This window comes from Nerophis lumbriciformis, linkage group LG22, assembly GCF_033978685.3.
Source record: "Nerophis lumbriciformis linkage group LG22, RoL_Nlum_v2.1, whole genome shotgun sequence".
Lineage (NCBI taxonomy): Eukaryota > Metazoa > Chordata > Actinopteri > Syngnathiformes > Syngnathidae > Nerophis > Nerophis lumbriciformis.
Window position 1 is genome coordinate 39,629,672 of NC_084569.2, and position 20,287 is coordinate 39,649,958.

At 37.8% G+C, this 20,287-nt stretch overlaps 1 protein-coding gene across 1 annotated transcript in view; it reads right to left on the bottom strand.

The window, feature by feature from the left end:
• LOC133615328 (CD9 antigen-like) overlaps nt 1-20,287 on the bottom strand; it is a 48,543-nt gene that overhangs the window by 26,863 nt on the left and 1,393 nt on the right. Inside the window, exons 3-6 of the mRNA XM_061973847.2 lie at nt 10,325-10,430; nt 10,083-10,180; nt 6,728-6,802; nt 6,512-6,613 (exon numbers count right to left, since the gene is read on the bottom strand). Of these exons, the coding sequence (XP_061829831.2) occupies nt 6,512-6,613; nt 6,728-6,802; nt 10,083-10,180; nt 10,325-10,430 (381 nt within the window). The remainder of the gene's footprint in view (nt 1-6,511; nt 6,614-6,727; nt 6,803-10,082; nt 10,181-10,324; nt 10,431-20,287) is intronic.

The following is a 20,287-nucleotide window of genomic DNA, read 5'->3' on the forward strand; positions in this document are numbered from 1 at the left end:
GTCCTGTGGGGAGTGCCCAGAGAGTATGGGGTAACGGACTGTCTTATTGTGGCAGTCCGCTCCCTGTATGATCAGTGCCAGAGCTTGGTCCGCATTGCCGGCAGTAAGTCGGACACGTTTCCAGTGAGGGTTGGACTCCGCCAAGGCTGCCCTTTGTCACCCATTCTGTTCATAACCTTTATGGACAGAATTTCTAGGCGCAGTCAGGGCGTTGAGGGGATCTGGTTTGGTGGCTGCAGGATTAGGTCTCTGCTATTTGCAGATGATGTGGTCCTGATGGCTTCCTCTGGCCAAGATCTTCAGCTCTCGCTGGATCGGTTCGCAGCCGAGTGTGAAGCGACTGGGATGGGAATCAGCACCTCCAAGTCCGAGTCCATGGTTCTCTCCCGGAAAAGGGTGGAGTGCCATCTCCGGGTTGGGGAGGAGATCTTGCCCCAAGTGGAGGAGTTCAAGTACCTCGGAGTCTTGTTCACGAGTGGGGGAAGAGTGGATCGTGAGCTCGACAGGCGGATCGGTGCGGCGTCTTCAGTAATGTGGACGCTGTATCGATCCGTTGTGGTGAAGAAGGAGCTGAGCCGGAAGGCAAAGCTCTCGATTTACCGGTCGATCTACGTTCCCATCCTCACCTATGGTCATGAGCTTTGGGTCATGACCGAAAGGACAAGATCACGGGTACAAGCGGCCGAAATGAGTTTCCTCCGCCGGGTGGCGGGGCTCTCCCTTAGAGATAGGGTGAGAAGCTCTGTCATCCGGGAGGAGCTCAAAGTAAAGCCGCTGCTCCTCCACATGGAGAGGAGCCAGATGAGGTGGTTCGGGCATCTGGTCAGGATGCCACCCGAACGCCTCCCTAGGAAGGTGTTTCGGGCACGTCCGACCGGTAGGAGGCCACGGGGAAGACCCAGGACACGCTGGGAAGACTATCTCTCCCAGCTGGCCTGGGAACGCCTCGGGATTCCCCGGGGAGGAGCTGGACGAAGTGGCTGGGGAGAGGGAAGTCTGGGCTTCCCTGCTTAAGCTGCTGCCCCCGCGACCCGACCTCGGATAAGCGGAAGAAGATGGATGGATGGATGGATGGCACTTTGCGAAAGTCAAAGTTAAACAGTGTTTCCCATAGTTGTAGTGGGTATCAGGATTATTTCAGGGAGAGCACGTCCCACATTCCAAGCTGCTGTTTTGAGGCATGTTTAAAAAAAATAAATAATGCACTTTGGGACTTCAATAATAAATATGGCATTTTTCCATAACATGAGTTGATTTATTTTGGAAAACCTTGTTACATTGTTTAATGCATCTAGCGGGGCATCACAACAAAATTAGGCATGATAATGTGTTAATTCCATGACTGTATATATCGGTATCGGTAATTAAGAGTTGGACAATATCGGAATATCGGATATCGGCAAAAAAGCCATTATCGGACATCCCTAGTAAAATATATATATAATGTAATTAATATAATTGGATATTAAGAGTATGTGAAAGTTTGACTCCTACATTGTTTATTTCTGTGACGACCTTCTTAAAATTTTGTAAACAACCAGAAATATCAAGCCGCTAAAATGTGCCAAACATGGAAAAGTGTGGGGAGAGTTTTGTATTTTTCCCATCATGCTTTGTAATGGATTTAAATGGGTGTAATTTAGATTTTGTTTTTAATGGTGTTTGGACGTTTTTCATAATAACCACAATCTTCTTCTTGGTCAGTCGGCTGTTAAACACTTCTAATCTACCCTCTAATCAACATCTTTTATCCAACCAAGAAGAAGAAGAAGTGTGTTGACATTTGTTGGTTGCATTTTTTTTTTTTTTTTGCACCATGACTAGGGAAGGTTGTTTAGATTGTGTCAGTTTGGACCTTTTTTATAATATCCACAATATTCAGTGAGCAGGTTATGTGTGCCCATGTGTGTTGACATTTATCTTAGTTGCATTTTTCTTGCACTATGACTAGGGAAGGTTGTTTGGATTGTGTCAGTTGAAGTTTTTTTTATAATATCCACAAAGTTTAGTGAGCAGGTTGTGTTGTATGACCATGTGTGTTGACTTTTGTTAGTTGCACTTTTTTTTTTTTTTTTGCACCATGACTAGGGAAGGTTTCTTGGACCGTGTCAGTTTGGATGCTTTTTTTTTTATAATATCCACAATGTTCAGTGAGCAGGTTGTATGTATATTTATATCCACATGGGAATGGCGTGGCGCAGTTGGGAGAGTGGCCATGCCAGCAAACCTGAGGGATCCTGGTTCAATCTCTACCTTCTACCAACCTTGTCGTGTGTGTGTGTGTGTGTGTGTGTGTGTGTGTGTGTGTGTGTGTGTGTGTGTGTGTGTGTGTGTGTGTGTGTGTGTGTGTGTGTGTGTGTGTGTGTGTGTGTGTGTGTGTGTGTGTAAAAATGTTTGTATTTATATATAATTTAACACTTAAAATTAAGTGTGTGTGTGTGTGTGTGTAAAAATGTTTGTATTTATATATAATTTAACACTTAAAATTAAGTGTGTGTGTAAAAATGTTTGTATTTATATATAATTTAACACTTAAAATTAAGTGTGTGTGTGTGTGTGTGTGTAAAAATGTTTGTATTTATATATAATTTAACACTTAAAATTAAGTGTGTGTGTGTAAAAATGTTTGTATTTATATATAATTTAACACTTAAAATTAAGTGTGTGTGTGTGTGTGTGTGTGTGTGTGTGTAAAAATGTTTGTATTTATATATAATTTAACACTTAAAATTAAGTGTGTGTGTAAAAATTTTTGTATTTATATATAATTTAACACTTAAAATTAAGTGTGTGTGTGTGTGTGTGTGTGTGTGTGTGTGTGTAAAAATGTTTGTATTTATATATAATTTAACACTTAAAATTAAGTGTGTGTAAAAATGTTTGTATTTATATATAATTTAACACTTAAAATTAAGTGTGTGTGTGTGTGTGTGTGTGTGTGTAAAAATGTTTGTATTTATATATAATTTAACACTTAAAATTAAGTGTGTGTGTAAAAATGTTTGTATTTATATATAATTTAACACTTAAAATTAAGTGTGTGTGTGTAAAAATGTTTGTATTTATATATAATTTAACACTTAAAATTAAGTGTGTGTGTGTGTAAAAATGTTTGTATTTATATATAATTTAACACTTAAAATTAAGTGTGTGTGTAAAAATTTTTGTATTTATATATAATTTAACACTTAAAATTAAGTGTGTGTGTGTGTGTGTGTGTGTGTGTGTAAAAATGTTTGTATTTATATATAATTTAACACTTAAAATTAAGTGTGTGTAAAAATGTTTGTATTTATATATAATTTAACACTTAAAATTAAGTGTGTGTGTGTGTGTGTGTGTGTGTGTGTGTAAAAATGTTTGTATTTATATATAATTTAACACTTAAAATTAAGTGTGTGTGTGTAAAAATGTTTGTATTTATATATAATTTAACACTTAAAAGTGTGTGTGTGTGTGTGTAAAAATGTTTGTATTTATATATAATTTAACACTTAAAAGTGTGTGTGTGTGTGTGTAAAAATGTTTGTATTTATATATAATTTAACACTTAAAATTAAGTGTGTGTGTGTGTGTGTGTAAAAATGTTTGTATTTATATATAATTTAACACTTAAAATTAAGTGTGTGTGTAAAAATGTTTGTATTTATATATAATTTAACACTTAAAATTAAGTGTGTGTGTGTGTGTGTGTAAAAATGTTTGTATTTATATATAATTTAACACTTAAAATTAAGTGTGTGTAAAAATGTTTGTATTTATATATAATTTAACACTTAAAATTAAGTGTGTGTGTGTGTGTGTGTGTGTGTGTGTGTGTGTGTGTGTGTGTGTGTGTGTGTGTGTGTGTGTGTAAAAATGTTTGTATTTATATATAATTTAACACTTAAAATTAAGTGTGTGTGTGTGTAAAAATGTTTGTATTTATATATAATTTAACACTTAAAATTAAGTGTGTGTGTGTGTGTGTGTAAAAATGTTTGTATTTATATATAATTTAACACTTAAAATTAAGTGTGTGTGTGTAAAAATGTTTGTATTTATATATAATTTAACACTTAAAATTAAGTGTGTGTGTGTGTAAAAATGTTTGTATTTATATATAATTTAACACTTAAAATTAAGTGTGTGTGTAAAAATTTTTGTATTTATATATAATTTAACACTTAAAATTAAGTGTGTGTGTGTGTGTGTGTGTGTGTGTAAAAATGTTTGTATTTATATATAATTTAACACTTAAAATTAAGTGTGTGTAAAAATGTTTATTTATATATAATTTAACACTTAAAATTAAGTGTGTGTGTAAAAATGTTTGTATTTATATATAATTTAACACTTAAAATTAAGTGTGTGTGTGTGTGTGTGTGTGTGTGTGTGTGTGTGTGTGTGTGTGTGTGTGTGTGTGTGTGTGTGTAAAAATGTTTGTATTTATATATAATTTAACACTTAAAATTAAGTGTGTGTAAAAATGTTTGTATTTATATATAATTTAACACTTAAAATTAAGTTTGTGTGTGTGTGTGTGTGTGTGTGTAAAAATGTTTGTATTTATATATAATTTAACACTTAAAATTAAGAGTGTGTGCGTGTGTGTAAAAATGTTTGTATTTATATATAATTTAACACTTAAAATTAAGTGTGTGTGTGTAAAAATGTTTGTATTTATATATAATTTAACACTTAAAATTAAGTGTGTGTGTGTGTGTGTGTGTGTGTGTAAAAATGTTTATTTATATATAATTTAACACTTAAAATTAAGTGTGTGTAAAAATTTTTGTATTTATATATAATTTAACACTTAAAATTAAGTGTGTGTGTGTGTGTGTGTGTGTGTGTGTGTGTGTGTAAAAATGTTTGTATTTATATATAATTTAACACTTAAAATTAAGTGTGTGTGTGTAAAAATGTTTGTATTTATATATAATTTAACACTTAAAATTAAGTGTGTGTGTGTGTGTAAAAATGTTTGTATTTATATATAATTTAACACTTAAAATTAAGTGTGTGTAAAAATGTTTGTATTTATATATAATTTAACACTTAAAATTAAGTTTGTGTGTGTGTGTGTGTGTGTGTGTAAAAATGTTTGTATTTATATATAATTTAACACTTAAAATTAAGAGTGTGTGTGTGTGTGTAAAAATGTTTGTATTTATATATAATTTAACACTTAAAATTAAGTGTGTGTGTGTAAAAATGTTTGTATTTATATATAATTTAACACTTAAAATTAAGTGTGTGTGTGTGTGTGTGTGTGTGTGTGTGTAAAAATGTTTATTTATATATAATTTAACACTTAAAATTAAGTGTGTGTAAAAATGTTTGTATTTATATATAATTTAACACTTAAAATTAAGTGTGTGTGTGTGTGTGTGTGTGTGTGTGTGTAAAAATGTTTGTATTTATATATAATTTAACACTTAAAATTAAGTGTGTGTGTGTAAAAATGTTTGTATTTATATATAATTTAACACTTAAAATTAAGTGTGTGTGTGTGTGTAAAAATGTTTGTATTTATATATAATTTAACACTTAAAATTAAGTGTGTGTGTGTGTGTGTGTGTGTGTGTAAAAATGTTTGTATTTATATATAATTTAACACTTAAAATTAAGTGTGTGTGTGTAAAAATGTTTGTATTTATATATAATTTAACACTTAAAATTAAGTGTGTGTGTGTGTGTGTGTGTAAAAATGTTTGTATTTATATATAATTTAACACTTAAAATTAAGTGTGTGTGTGTGTAAAAATGTTTGTATTTATATATAATTTAACACTTAAAATTGTGTGTGTGCGTGTAAAAATGTTTGTATTTATATATAATTTAACACTTAAAATTAAGTGTGTGTGTGTGTGTGTAAAAATGTTTGTATTTATATATAATTTAACACTTAAAATTAAGTGTGTGTGTAAAAATGTTTGTATTTATATATAATTTAACACTTAAAATTAAGTGTGTGTGTGTGTGTGTGTGTGTGTGTGTGTGTGTGTGTGTGTGTGTGTGTGTGTGTGTGTAAAAATGTTTGTATTTATATATAATTTAACACTTAAAATTAAGTGTGTGTGTGTGTGTGTGTGTGTGTGTGTGTGTGTGTGTGTGTGTGTGTGTGTAAAAATGTTTGTATTTATATATAATTCAACACTTAAAATTAAGTGTGTGACTATCGCTATCTTATGTTTAGTTATGGCGGTGAGAAGATAAATGGTGGTGCATGGTAAAAATCGTCATGTGGCCCCTTTTCACTTTGGCCCTTGGAGGCAAAATGTTAGGGCACCCCTGATATAAAGTCAGCTTCTTTTGTGTCCAAACACCCAGAAGTGACATCATGTGACTAAAAACATTCCAACTTAAACCATAAACAGACTTCTAATAGTCTTTAAGTTGATTATAAATATTTGTTAGATCAAATGAATCCTATCTCCACTATTAACGTTGCTCAACCTCATTATCGGACTGAACTTTGGAGGAAACACTTCCTGAAGGTCTAACTTATGTCTTTCAATACGCTCACCATCTTCTGAATGAACATGATGGTGACCCCCAAGCCCGCGTCTCCAGTGGTTGCGTACAACGTGTACATGCTTCCGTAGAACTCAACAAACCCCTTCCCAACCTGGGGACGAAAACAGCATTTTGTTCAAAGAGCATACTTCATTTCTGACTGTTGTGCTCCGCCTCATTGTCGGTGTAACTCACCGTGTCGTTGTCGGTGTAAAGCAGCACTCACCGTGTCATTGTTGTTGTAAAGCAGCAGTCCGCCCACCGTGAGAGCCACCGCCAGCAGGAAGAGGAGCACTGAGAACTGGAAGAGTTAAGTCTATCAGACATACTGAGTCTTAGCTATGGGCTCAATTCACAAATATTGTCGCTCTACAGCGGTCTACTTAACACAAGGCCTGGGGGCCACGGGGCCTTATAGAAATAAGATGTAATGGAAAATACAACACAAAATTGCGCGTGGGTGTACGGGTATGGACTCGTGTGTGGACGGGTGTAGCTGGTGGGTGTAAGAGTTTAGACGCGTGTGTGTACAAGTGTAGACGCGTGTGTGTACGGGTGTAGCTGGTGGGTGTACGGGTGTGGACGCGTGTGTGTACGGGTGTAGACGCGTGTGTGTACGGGTGTAGCTGGTGGGTGTAAGAGTTTAGACACGTGTGTGTACGGGTGTAGCTGGTGGGTGTAAGAGTTTAGACGCATGTGTGTACGAGTGTAGACGCGTGTGTGTATGGGTGTAGCTGGTGGGTGTACGGGTGTGGACGCGTGTGTGTACGGGTGTAGACGCGTGTGTGTACGGGTGTAGCTGGTGGGTGTAAGAGTTTAGACACGTGTGTGTGTACGGGTGTAGCTGGTGGGTGTAAGAGTTTAGACACGTGTGTGTTCGGGTGTAGCTGGTGGGTGTAAGAGTTTAGACACGTGTGTGTACGGGTGTAGACGCGTGTGTGTACGGGTGTAGCTGGTGGGTGTAAGAGTTTAGACACGTGTGTGTACAGGTGTAGCTGGTGGGTGTAAGAGTTTAGACACGTGTGTGTACGGGTGTAGACGCGTGTGTGTATACGGGTGTAGACGCATGTGTGTACGGGTGTAGCTGGTGTGTGTACGGGTGTGGACGCGTGTGTGTACGGGTGTAGCTGGTGGGTGTAAGAGTTTAGCTACGTGTGTGTACGGGTGTAGACGCGTGTGTGTACGGGTGTAGCTGGTGGGTGTACGGGTGTAGACGCGTGTGTGTACGGGTGTAGCTGGTGGGTGTAAGAGTTTAGATACGTGTGTACGGGTGTAGACGCTTGTGTGTACGGGTGTAGCTGGTGGGTGTAAGAGTTTAGACGCGTGTGTGTACGGGTGTAGACGCATGTGTGTACGGGTGTAGCTGGTGTGTGTACGGGTGTAGACGCGTGTGTGTACGGGTGTAGCTGGTGGGTGTAAGGGTTTAGACACGTGTGTGTACAGTTGTAGCTGGTGGGTGTAAGAGTTTAGACACGTGTGTGTACGGGTGTAGACGCATGTGTGTACGGGTGTAGCTGGTGGGTGTACGGGTGTGGACGCGTGTGTACGGGTGTAGCTGGTGGGTGTAAGAGTTTAGACACGTGTGTGTACGGGTGTAGCTGGTGGGTGTAAGAGTTTAGACACGTGTGTGTTCGGGTGTAGCTGGTGGGTGTAAGAGTTTAGACACGTGTGTGTACGGGTGTAGACGCGTGTGTGTACGGGTGTAGCTGGTGGGTGTAAGAGTTTAGACACGTGTGTGTACGGGTGTAGCTGGTGGGTGTAAGAGTTTAGACACGTGTGTGTACGGGTGTAGACGCGTGTGTGTACGGGTGTAGACGCATGTGTGTACGGGTGTAGACGCATGTGTGTACGGGTGTAGCTGGTGTGTGTACGGGTGTGGACGCGTGTGTGTACGGGTGTAGCTGGTGGGTGTAAGAGTTTAGCTACGTGTGTGTACGGGTGTAGACGCGTGTGTGTACGGGTGTAGCTGGTGGGTGTACGGGTGTAGACGCGTGTGTGTACGAGTGTAGACACGTGTGTGTACGGGTGTAGCTGGTGGGTGTAAGAGTTTAGATACGTGTGTACGGGTGTAGACGCTTGTGTGTACGGGTGTAGCTGGTGGGTGTAAGAGTTTAGACGCGTGTGTGTACGGGTGTAGACGCATGTGTGTACGGGTGTAGCTGGTGTGTGTACGGGTGTAGACGCGTGTGTGTACGGGTGTAGCTGGTGGGTGTAAGGGTTTAGACACGTGTGTGTACAGTTGTAGCTGGTGGGTGTAAGAGTTTAGACACGTGTGTGTACGGGTGTAGACGCATGTGTGTACGGGTGTAGCTGGTGGGTGTACGGGTGTGGACGCGTGTGTACGGGTGTAGACGCGTGTGTGTACGGGTGTAGCTGGTGGGTGTAAGAGTTTAGCTACGTGTGTGTACGGGTGTAGACGCGTGTGTGTACGGGTGTAGACGCGTGTGTGTACGGGTGTAGACGCGTGTGTGTACGGGTGTAGACGCGTGTGTGTACGGGTGTAGACGCATGTGTGTACGGGTGTAGACGCGTGTGTGTACGGGTGTAGCTGGTGGGTGTAAGAGTTTAGCTACGTGTGTGTACGGGTGTAGACGCGTGTGTGTACGGGTGTAGCTGGTGGGTGTACGGGTGTAGACACGGGTGTAGACGCGTGTGTGCACGGGTGTAGACGCGTGTGTGTACGGGTGTAGCTGGTGGGTGTAAGAATTTAGCTACGTGTGTGTACGGGTGTAGACGCGTGTGTGTACGGGTGTAGCTGGTGGGTGTACGGGTGTAGACGCGTGGGTGTACGGGTGTAGACGCATGTGTGTACGGGTGTAGCTGGTGGGTGTACGGGTGTGGACGCGTGTGTACGGGTGTGGACGCGTGTGTGTACGGGTGTAGACGCGTGTGTGTACGGGTGTAGCTGGTGGGTGTAAGAGTTTAGATACGTGTGTACGGGTGTAGACGCATGTGTGTACGGGTGTAGCTGGTGGGTGTAAGAGTTTAGATACGTGTGTACGGGTGTAGACGCTTGTGTGTACAGGTGTAGCTGGTGGGTGTAAGAGTTTAGACGCGTGTGTGTACGGGAGTAGACGCGCGTGTGTACGGGAGTAGACGCGTGTGTGTACGGGTGTGTGTACACACACAGTTTAAGCGAGTGTGTTTGAGTGAGTTTAAGTGTGTGGGTTTGAGTTTGAGTGAGTGAGTTTAATTGAGTGTGTTTTAGTAAGTGAATTGGGTAAGTTTAAAGTGAGTGAGGGAGTTTGATGATTGAGTGAATTTGATGAGTGAGTGTGTTCGAATGGGTTTAAGTGAGAGTGTTTAAGCGAGTGTGTTTGAGTGAGTTTGATTGTGTTTGAGTAAGTTTGATTGTGAATGAGTGAGTGGGTGATCGTGGGGGAGTAAGTCAGTGAGTTTAAGTGAGTGAGTTTGAAAGTTAGTGTGTCAGTTAAATTCAGTGCGCGAGTTTAATTGCATGACTTTATTGAGTATGTTTAAGTTTGAGTGTTTCTAAGGTCATTTAAGTGTACGTTTTGAGTTTAAGTGAGAGAGTGAAATTAAGTGAGTGAGTTTGAGTATAGTTGGGGGAACATTCTCACCACTTGAAGAGCACATCTTTTCTCGCCGCAGGCGCCATAATCTCCGAACACCACCACGACCAGCAGCACCGTACCCAGCACTATCAGCACGGTCACACCTACACACCAACACATGAAACACTACAATGTCAGTCTTCGCACATACACATGAAACACTACAATGTCAGTCTTCACGCCAACACATGAAACACTACAATGTCAGTCATGTAAACAAATGCAGTGGATAAAAAAATCAAACTCACCAAAGACAAAATAGCTGGAGTTGAAAGCGCTTATTTCAAAGATGGTTCTGGTGTTGGGACTAAATCTCAACCACAGGCCCAGACCCAAGAAGGCGAAGCCCAGGAGCTGACCATGGAATAAAAACAAGATATGCCATTAATTAACGTCATGTACAATTGTTATTTAATAGATAGATAGATAGATAGGTCTTTATTGTCATTGCACAAGTACAACAAAACTTTGTTTTCAGCACAAACCCGTTCAAGATGAGACAAACAAACAGTGTACAGGGTTACAGAACAGGAACGCTGAAGGGTCGCCACAAGGCGCCCTGTAAAAGATGGGGAAAAAAGGAAAACGCTGGGGAAGGATGAGTAAAAAAAAATACAATCTAGACTGGGCTCCTAAGGGGGGCCCAGTCTGGAGTGGGAAAAAACCTCCATAGCAAAGCACATAGACAAACCCTGTTTCCATATGAGTTGGGAAATTGTGTTAGATGTAAATATAAACGGAATACAATGATTTGCAAATCCTTTTCAACCCATATTCAGTTGAATATGCTACAAAGACAACATATTTGATGTTCAAACTGATAAACATTTTTTTTTTTTGCAAATAATCATTAACTTAGAATTTGATGCCAGCAACACGTGACAAAGAAGTTGGGAAAGGTGGCAATAAATACTGAATAAGTTGAGGAATGCTCATTAAACACTTATATGGAACATCCCACAGGTGTGCAGGCTAATTGGTAACAGGTGGGTGCCATGATTGGGTATAAAAAGAGCTTCCCAAAAAATGCTCAGTCTTTCACAAGAAAGGGGTCTCCGTTGTCATATTTTAGGCTTCATAATGCGCCACACATTTTCAATGGGAGACAGGTCTGGACTACAGGCAGGCCAGTCTAGTACCCACACTCTTTTACTATGAAGCCACGCTGTTGTAACTGTGGCTTGGCATTGTCTTGTTGAAATAAGCAGGGGCGTCCATGATAACGTTGCTTGGATGGCAACATATGTTGCTCCAAAAGCTGTATGTACCTTTCAGCATTAATGGTACCTTCACAGATGTGTAAGTTACCCATGTCTTGGGCACTAATACACCCCCATACCATCACACATGCTGGCTTTTCAACTTTGCGCCTATAACAGTCCGGATGGTTCTTTTCCTCTTTGTTCAGGAGGACACAGTTTCCAAAAACAATTTGAAATGTGGACTCGTCAGACCACAGAACACTTTTCCACTTTGCATGAGTCCATCTTAGATGATCTCGGGCCCAGAGAAGCCGGCGGCGTTTCTGGATGTTGTTGATAAATGGCTTTCGCTTTGCATAGTAGAGTTTTAACTTGCACTTACAGATGTAGCGACCAACTGTATTTAGTGACAGTGGTTTTCTGAAGTGTTCCTGAGCCCATGTGGTGATATCCTTTAGAGATTGATGTTGGTTTTTCATACAGTGCCGTCAGGGATGGAAGGTCACGGTCATTCAATGTTGGTTTCCGGCCATGCCGCTTACGTGGAGTGATTTCTCCAGATTCTCTGAACCTTTTGATGATATTATGGACCGTAGATATTGAAATCCCTCAATTTCTTGCAATTGCACTTTGAGAAACGTTGTTCTTAAACTGTTTGACTATTTGCTCACGCAGTTGTGGACAAAGGGGTGTACCTCGCCCCATCCTTTCTTGTGAAAGACTGAGCATTTTTTGGGAAGCTGTTTTTATACCCAATCATGGCACCCACCTGTTCCCAATTTGCCTGTTCACCTGTGGGATGTTCCAAATAAGTGTTTGATGAGCATTCCTCAACTTTATCAGTATTTATTGCCACCTTTCCCAACTTCTTTGTCACGTGTTGCTGGCATCAAATTCTAAAGTTAATGATTATTTGCAAAAAAAAAAAAAGTTTATCAGTTTGAACATCAAATATGTTGTCTTTGTAGCATATTCAACTGAATATGGGTTGAAAATGATTTGCAAATCATTGTATTCCGTTTATATTTACATCTAACACAATTTCCCAACTCATATGGAAACGGGGTTTGTACATATTACAACGTACATCTCGAGATATCTAGCAACAGAGGGAAGGGAGTGCGAGGTAATGGTGGCAGGCCGCAGCTCTCGGCGCTGACCATCCTTCCATCACCCCTATGGGATTTGCGTCGAGGGCGTGGGTTGGGGGGTATGTATATGTGTGGCGTTTATTTTTGTGGATGTAGCCTGCAGTGTCTCTCTGTTCCGCGGCCTTGATCTTGTGCAGCCGATAAGTCCAAAGTCAACAACAACAACAGGTGTGTGTCCATGAGAGACAAGAAGGGAGTTTGTTGTGTCTTCGCTGCACTGTCCTTCAGGAGAGTCTCCAAGCCAGGGAAACAATCCAAGTTAGAATGTTTTGTATGCGAGTGAAAATAAAATTAGCTTTTCACTCTAAATTGTCTATGACTAGTCCTCAAAAATCCTGCGGGGCGGACAGTCCGATGTGATCCAAATCACAAGAGTGTCCACGGTTCTTCCCGCATCCTCCAATCATTTGTGGCAGCTTTGGAGTACTTTGAAAACTGCCAGCAACTTCCAATTTGTGGACAAAGCAGAGCAATGCTTACTCCAATCAGCAGATGTCCTGTTGTCATAATTCCCAATAGGTGGATATCTTCACGTCCTCGACAGAAAAGGGTCATCAGGCACGCGGCACTCCTTCTCCCAAGAGTCCGTCGCGTGTCCAGCAACAACCGCTCCGTCACGACAAGCAGGTTCCCCCAAACCCAAGATCTTGTCAATTTCGTTGAGGCCAGTTAAATAGTTCCAATGTTTAGATTTGGAGAGCAGTGCAAAAAGAGGCAACAAGAAAGTTACAAGACAAAGAAGCAAGCAGGAGAGATAAGGGAGAGGGAAGGGGAGCGTCCGCCCTCGATGAGTGCCAGAGAGAAAAACTTCATTAACATTGAATTTTTTTCACAGTTTATTTCACATTTTATTTCAAGATTTATTTTTAAAACATTGATTTAAAATGTTTTAAATCAATCATTCAGATCCTCTGCAGGCCACGGAAAGGCCAGAATTAGGCCCACTCGTTTATTTTTCTTTATATTTGAGGACATTTCAACTGACAGGAAAAACGGGGGGTCCCAAAAGGCACAAGACGTTGAAACAACGTTGACAACTTGCATGAGTTATGAATACACAAACTTAACGTTGGTACAACACGCTTTTTGACCACGTTTAATCAATGTTGGGTTCTGACGTTGATTTGATCATTGAATTTTGGTCATTTCCCAACCAATATTCTACAACACAAATGCAACGTAGAAACAACATGCTTTTTGACGACATTTAATCAATGTTGGGTTCTGACATTGATTTGACCGTTGAATTTTGGTCATTTTCCACCCAATATTCTACAACACAAATACAACGTTGAAACAACATGCTTTTTGATGACGTTTAATCAATGTTGGATTCTGACGTTCATTTAATATTGAATTTTGGTCATTTCCCAACCAATATTCTACAACACAAATACAACGTTGAAAAAACATTCTTTTTGACAACGTTTAATCAATGTCAGGTTGTGACGTTGATTTGACCGTTGAATTTTGGTCATTTTCCAACCAATATTCTACAACACAAATACAACGTTGAAACAACATGCTTTTTGACGACGTTAAATCAATGTTGGATTCGGACGTTGATTTGACCATTGAATTTTGGTAATTTCCCAACCAATATTCTACAACACAAATACAAGATTGAAACAACATGCTTTTTGATGACGTTTAATCAATGTTGGATTCGGACGTTGATTTGACTATTGAATTTTGGTAATTTCCCAACAAATATTCTACAACACAAATACAACGTTAAAAAAACATGCTTATTGACAACGTTTAATCAATGTCAGGTTGTGACATTGATTTGACCGTTGAATTTTGGTAATTTCCCAACCAATATTCTACAACACAAATACAACGTTGAAAAAACATGCTTTTTTACGACGTTTAATCAATGTCAGGTTGTGACGTTGATTTGACCATTGAATTTTGGTCATTTCCCAACCAATATTCTACAACACAAATACAACGTTGAAACAACATGCTTTTTGACGACGTTACATCAATGTTGGATTCGGACGTTGATTTGACCATTGAATTTTGGTCATTTCCCAACCAATATTCTACAACACAAATACAACATTGAAACAACATGCTTTTTGACGACGTTACATCAATGTTGGATTCGGACGTTGATTTGACCATTGAATTTTGGTAATTTCCCAACCAATATTCTACAACACAAATACAACGTAGAAAAAACATGCTTTTTCACGACGTTTAATCAATGTCAGGTTGTGACATTGATTTGACCGTTGAATTTTGGTCATTTTCCAACCAATATTCTACAACACAAATACAACATTGAAACAACATGCTTTTTGACGACGTTACATCAATGTTGGATTCGGACGTTGATTTGACCATTGAATTTTGGTAATTTCCCAACCAATATTCTACAACACAAATACAACGTTGAAAAAACATGCTTTTTTACGACGTTTAATCAATGTCAGGTTGTGACGTTGATTTGACCGTTGAATTTTGGTCATTTTCCAACCAATATTCTACAACACAAATACAACATTGAAACAACATGCTTTTTGACGACGTTAAATCAATGTTGGATTCGGACGTTGATTTGACCATTGAATTTTGGTAATTTCCCAACCAATATTCTACAACACAAATACAAGATTGAAACAACATGCTTTTTGATGACGTTTAATCAATGTTGGATTCGGACGTTGATTTGACTATTGAATTTTGGTAATTTCCCAACAAATATTCTACAACACAAATACAACGTTAAAAAAACATGCTTATTGACAACGTTTAATCAATGTCAGGTTGTGACATTGATTTGACCGTTGAATTTTGGTCATTTTCCAACCAATATTCTACAACACAAATACAACGTTGAAACAACATGCTTTTTGACGACGTTAAATCAATGTTGGATTCGGACGTTGATTTGACCATTGAATTTTGGTAATTTCCCAACCAATATTCTACAACACAAATACAACGTTGAAAAAACATGCTTTTTTACGACGTTTAATCAATGTCAGGTTGTGACGTTGATTTGACCATTGAATTTTGGTCATTTCCCAACCAATATTCTACAACACAAATACAACGTTGAAACAACATGCTTTTTGACGACGTTACATCAATGTTGGATTCGGACGTTGATTTGACCATTGAATTTTGGTCATTTCCCAACCAATATTCTACAACACAAATACAACATTGAAACAACATGCTTTTTGACGACGTTACATCAATGTTGGATTCGGACGTTGATTTGACCATTGAATTTTGGTAATTTCCCAACCAATATTCTACAACACAAATACAACGTTGAAAAAACATGCTTTTTCACGACGTTTAATCAATGTCAGGTTGTGACATTGATTTGACCGTTGAATTTTGGTCATTTTCCAACCAATATTCTACAACACAAATACAACATTGAAACAACATGCTTTTTGACGACGTTACATCAATGTTGGATTCGGACGTTGATTTGACCATTGAATTTTGGTAATTTCCCAACCAATATTCTACAACACAAATACAACGTTGAAAAAACATGCTTTTTTACGACGTTTAATCAATGTCAGGTTGTGACGTTGATTTGACCGTTGAATTTTGGTCATTTTCCAACCAATATTCTACAACACAAATACAACGTTGAAACAACATGCTTTTTGACGACGTTAAATCAATGTTGGATTCGGACGTTGATTTGACCATTGAATTTTGGTAATTTCCCAACCAATATTCTACAACACAAATACAAGATTGAAACAACATGCTTTTTGATGACGTTTAATCAATGTTGGATTCGGACGTTGATTTGACTATTGAATTTTGGTAATTTCCCAACAAATATTCTACAACACAAATACAACGTTAAAAAAACATGCTTATTGACAACGTTTAATCAATGTCAGGTTGTGACATTGATTTGACCGTTGAATTTTGGTCATTTTCCAACCAATATTCTACAACACAAATACAACGTTGAAACAACATGCTTTTTGACGACGTTAAATCAATGTTGGATTCGGACGTTGATTTGACCATTGAATTTTGGTAATTTCCCAACCAATATTCTACAACACAAATACAACGTTGAAAAAACATGCTTTTTTACGACGTTTAATCAATGTCAGGTTGTGACGTTGATTTGACCATTGAATTTTGGTCATTTCCCAACCAATATTCTACAACACAAATACAACGTTGAAACAACATGCTTTTTGACGACGTTACATCAATGTTGGATTCGGACGTTGATTTGACCATTGAATTTTGGTCATTTCCCAACCAATATTCTACAACACAAATACAACATTGAAACAACATGCTTTTTGACGACGTTACATCAATGTTGGATTCGGACGTTGATTTGACCATTGAATTTTGGTAATTTCCCAACCAATATTCTACAACACAAATACAACGTTGAAAAAACATGCTTTTTCACGACGTTTAATCAATGTCAGGTTGTGACATTGATTTGACCGTTGAATTTTGGTCATTTTCCAACCAATATTCTACAACACAAATACAACATTGAAACAACATGCTTTTTGACGACGTTACATCAATGTTGGATTCGGACGTTGATTTGACCATTGAATTTTGGTAATTTCCCAACCAATATTCTACTACACAAATACAACGTTGAAAAAACATGCTTTTTTACGACGTTTAATCAATGTCAGGTTGTGACGTTGATTTGACCGTTGAATTTTGGTCATTTTCCAACCAATATTCTACAACACAAATACAACGTTGAAACAACATGCTTTTTGACGACGTTAAATCAATGTTGGATTCGGACGTTGATTTGACCATTGAATTTTGGTAATTTCCCAACCAATATTCTACAACACAAATACAAGATTGAAACAACATGCTTTTTGATGACGTTTAATCAATGTTGGATTCGGACGTTGATTTGACTATTGAATTTTGGTAATTTCCCAACAAATATTCTACAACACAAATACAACGTTAAAAAAACATGCTTATTGACAACGTTTAATCAATGTCAGGTTGTGACATTGATTTGACCGTTGAATTTTGGTCATTTTCCAACCAATATTCTACAACACAAATACAAGATTGAAACAACATGCTTTTTGACGACGTTGAATCAATGTTGGATTCGGACGTTGATTTGACCATTGAATTTTGGTAATTTCCCAACCAATATTCTACAACACAAATACAACGTTGAAAAAACATGCTTTTTTACGACGTTTAATCAATGTCAGGTTGTGACGTTGATTTGACCGTTGAATTTTGGTAATTTCCCAACCAATATTCTACAACACAAATACAAGATTGAAACAACATGCTTTTTGATGACGTTTAATCAATGTTGGATACGGACGTTGATTTGACCATTGAATTTTGGTAATTTCCCAACAAATATTCTACAACACAAATACAACGTTAAAAAAACATGCTTATTGACAACGTTTAATCAATGTCAGGTTGTGACATTGATTTGACCGTTGAATTTTGGTCATTTTCCAACCAATATTCTACAACACAAATACAACGTTGAAACAACATGCTTTTTGACGACGTTGAATCAATGTTGGATTCGGACGTTGATTTGACCATTGAATTTTGGTAATTTCCCAACCAATATTCTACAACACAAATACAACGTTGAAAAAAACATGCTTTTTTACGACGTTTAATCAATGTCAGGTTGTGACGTTGATTTGACCGTTGAATTTTGGTCATTTTCCAACCAATATTATACAACATTGAAACAACATGCTTTTTGATGACGTTACATCAATGTTGGATTCGGACGTTGATTTGACATTGAATTTTGGTAATTTCCCAACCAATATTCTACCACACAAATACAACGTTAAAAAAACGTGCTTATTGACAACATTTAATCAATGTCAGGTTGTGACCTTGATTTGACCATTGAAATTTGGTCATTTCCCAACCAATATTCTACAACACAAATACAACGTTGAAACAACATACTTTTTGACGACGTTTAATCAATGTTGGGTTCTGACGTTGATTTAATATTGAATTTTGGTTATTTCCCGACCAATATTCTACAACACAAATACAACGTTGAAAAAACATGCTTTTTGACGACGTTTAATCAATGTTGGATTCGGACGTTGATTTGACCATTGAATTTTGGTAATTTCCCAACCAATATTCTACAACACAAATACAACGTTGAAAAAACATGCTTATTGACAACGTTTAATCAATGTCAGGTTGTGACGTTGATTTGATCGTTGAATTTTGGTCATTTTCCAACCAATATTATACAACATTGAAACAACATGCTTTTTGACGACGTTACATCAATGTTGGATTCGGACGTTGATTTAATATTGAATTTTGGTTATTTCCCGACCAATATTCTACAACACAAATACAACGTTGAAACAACATGTTTTTTGACATTTATTCAATGTCAGTGGTGACGTTGATTTGACATTGAAATTAAACTAAATTAAAAAGAGCAGTTCCCCTTTAAATGCTAATATTATTATAATACTGCAAAAGGATTCCTTCATGTTTTTATTTCAAATCTGCAAGGTACAGAGTGTGGTGGCCCTGTCACCGCCATTTATCAACCAAAATGAAAAGGAAAAAAAGTCACTGATGCAGTACCTCTGCAGACCCCTAGGAGTCACAAACCCCCTGTTGAAAACTTCTCAAACTGTAGCTCCATCTATTGGCAAGTCAAAGAACCACTTTATAAAAAGTACAGTGTTTTATTTTTTTATATTTAAAGACAGTGTTACTGTTCGAACTGTGTGTAATGGTACACTGGCCAAAATATACTTGTTAAATAAAACATCTTCCTTGTTTAGTGAATACTTAGGCTTACTAGTACTACGCTACTGTAGTTTAATGTCAGGCATTATGCTGGTACTTAATGAATACTTAGGTCTACTACACTACTGTATTTTAATGTTGTCATTATGGTGGTACTTAATGAATACTTAGGTCTACTACACTACTGTATTTTAATGTTGTCATTATGGTGGTACTTAATGAATACTTGGGTCTACTACACTACTGTATTTAATGTTGTCATTATGGTGGTACTTGATGATTACTTAGGTCTACTACACTACTAATGTTGTCATTATGGTGGTATTTAATGAATAGTTAGTCCTACTACACTACCAATGTTGTCATTATGGTGGTAGTTAATGAATACTTAGTCCTACTACACAACTACTGTTGTCATTATGGTGGTATTTAATGAATACTTAGTCCTACTACACTACTAATGACGTCATTATGGTGGTACTTAATGAATACTTAGTCCTACTACACTACTAATGACGTCATTATGGTGGTACTTAATGAATACTTAGTCCTACTACACTACTAATGTTGTCATTATGGTGGTACTTAATGAATACTTAGTCCTACTACACTACTAATGTTGTCATTATGGTGGTAGTTAATGAATACTTAGTCCTCCTACACTACCAATGTTGTCATTATGGTGGTAGTTAATGAATACTTAGTCCTACTACACTACTAATGTTGTCATTATGGTGGTAGTTAATGAATACTTAGTCCTACTACACTACTAATGTTGTCATTATGGTGGTACTTAATGAATACTTAGTCCTACTACACTACTAATGTTGTCATTATGGTGGTACTTAATGAATACTTAGTCCTACTACACTACTAATGTTGTCATTATGGTGGTAGTTAATGAATACTTAGTCCTCCTACACTACTAATGTTGTCATTATGGTGGTAGTTAATGAATACTTAGTCCTACTACACTACTAATGTTGTCATTATGGTGGTACTTAATGAATACTTAGTCCTACTACACTACTAATGACGTCATTATGGTGGTAGTTAATGAACACTTAGTCCTACTACACTACTA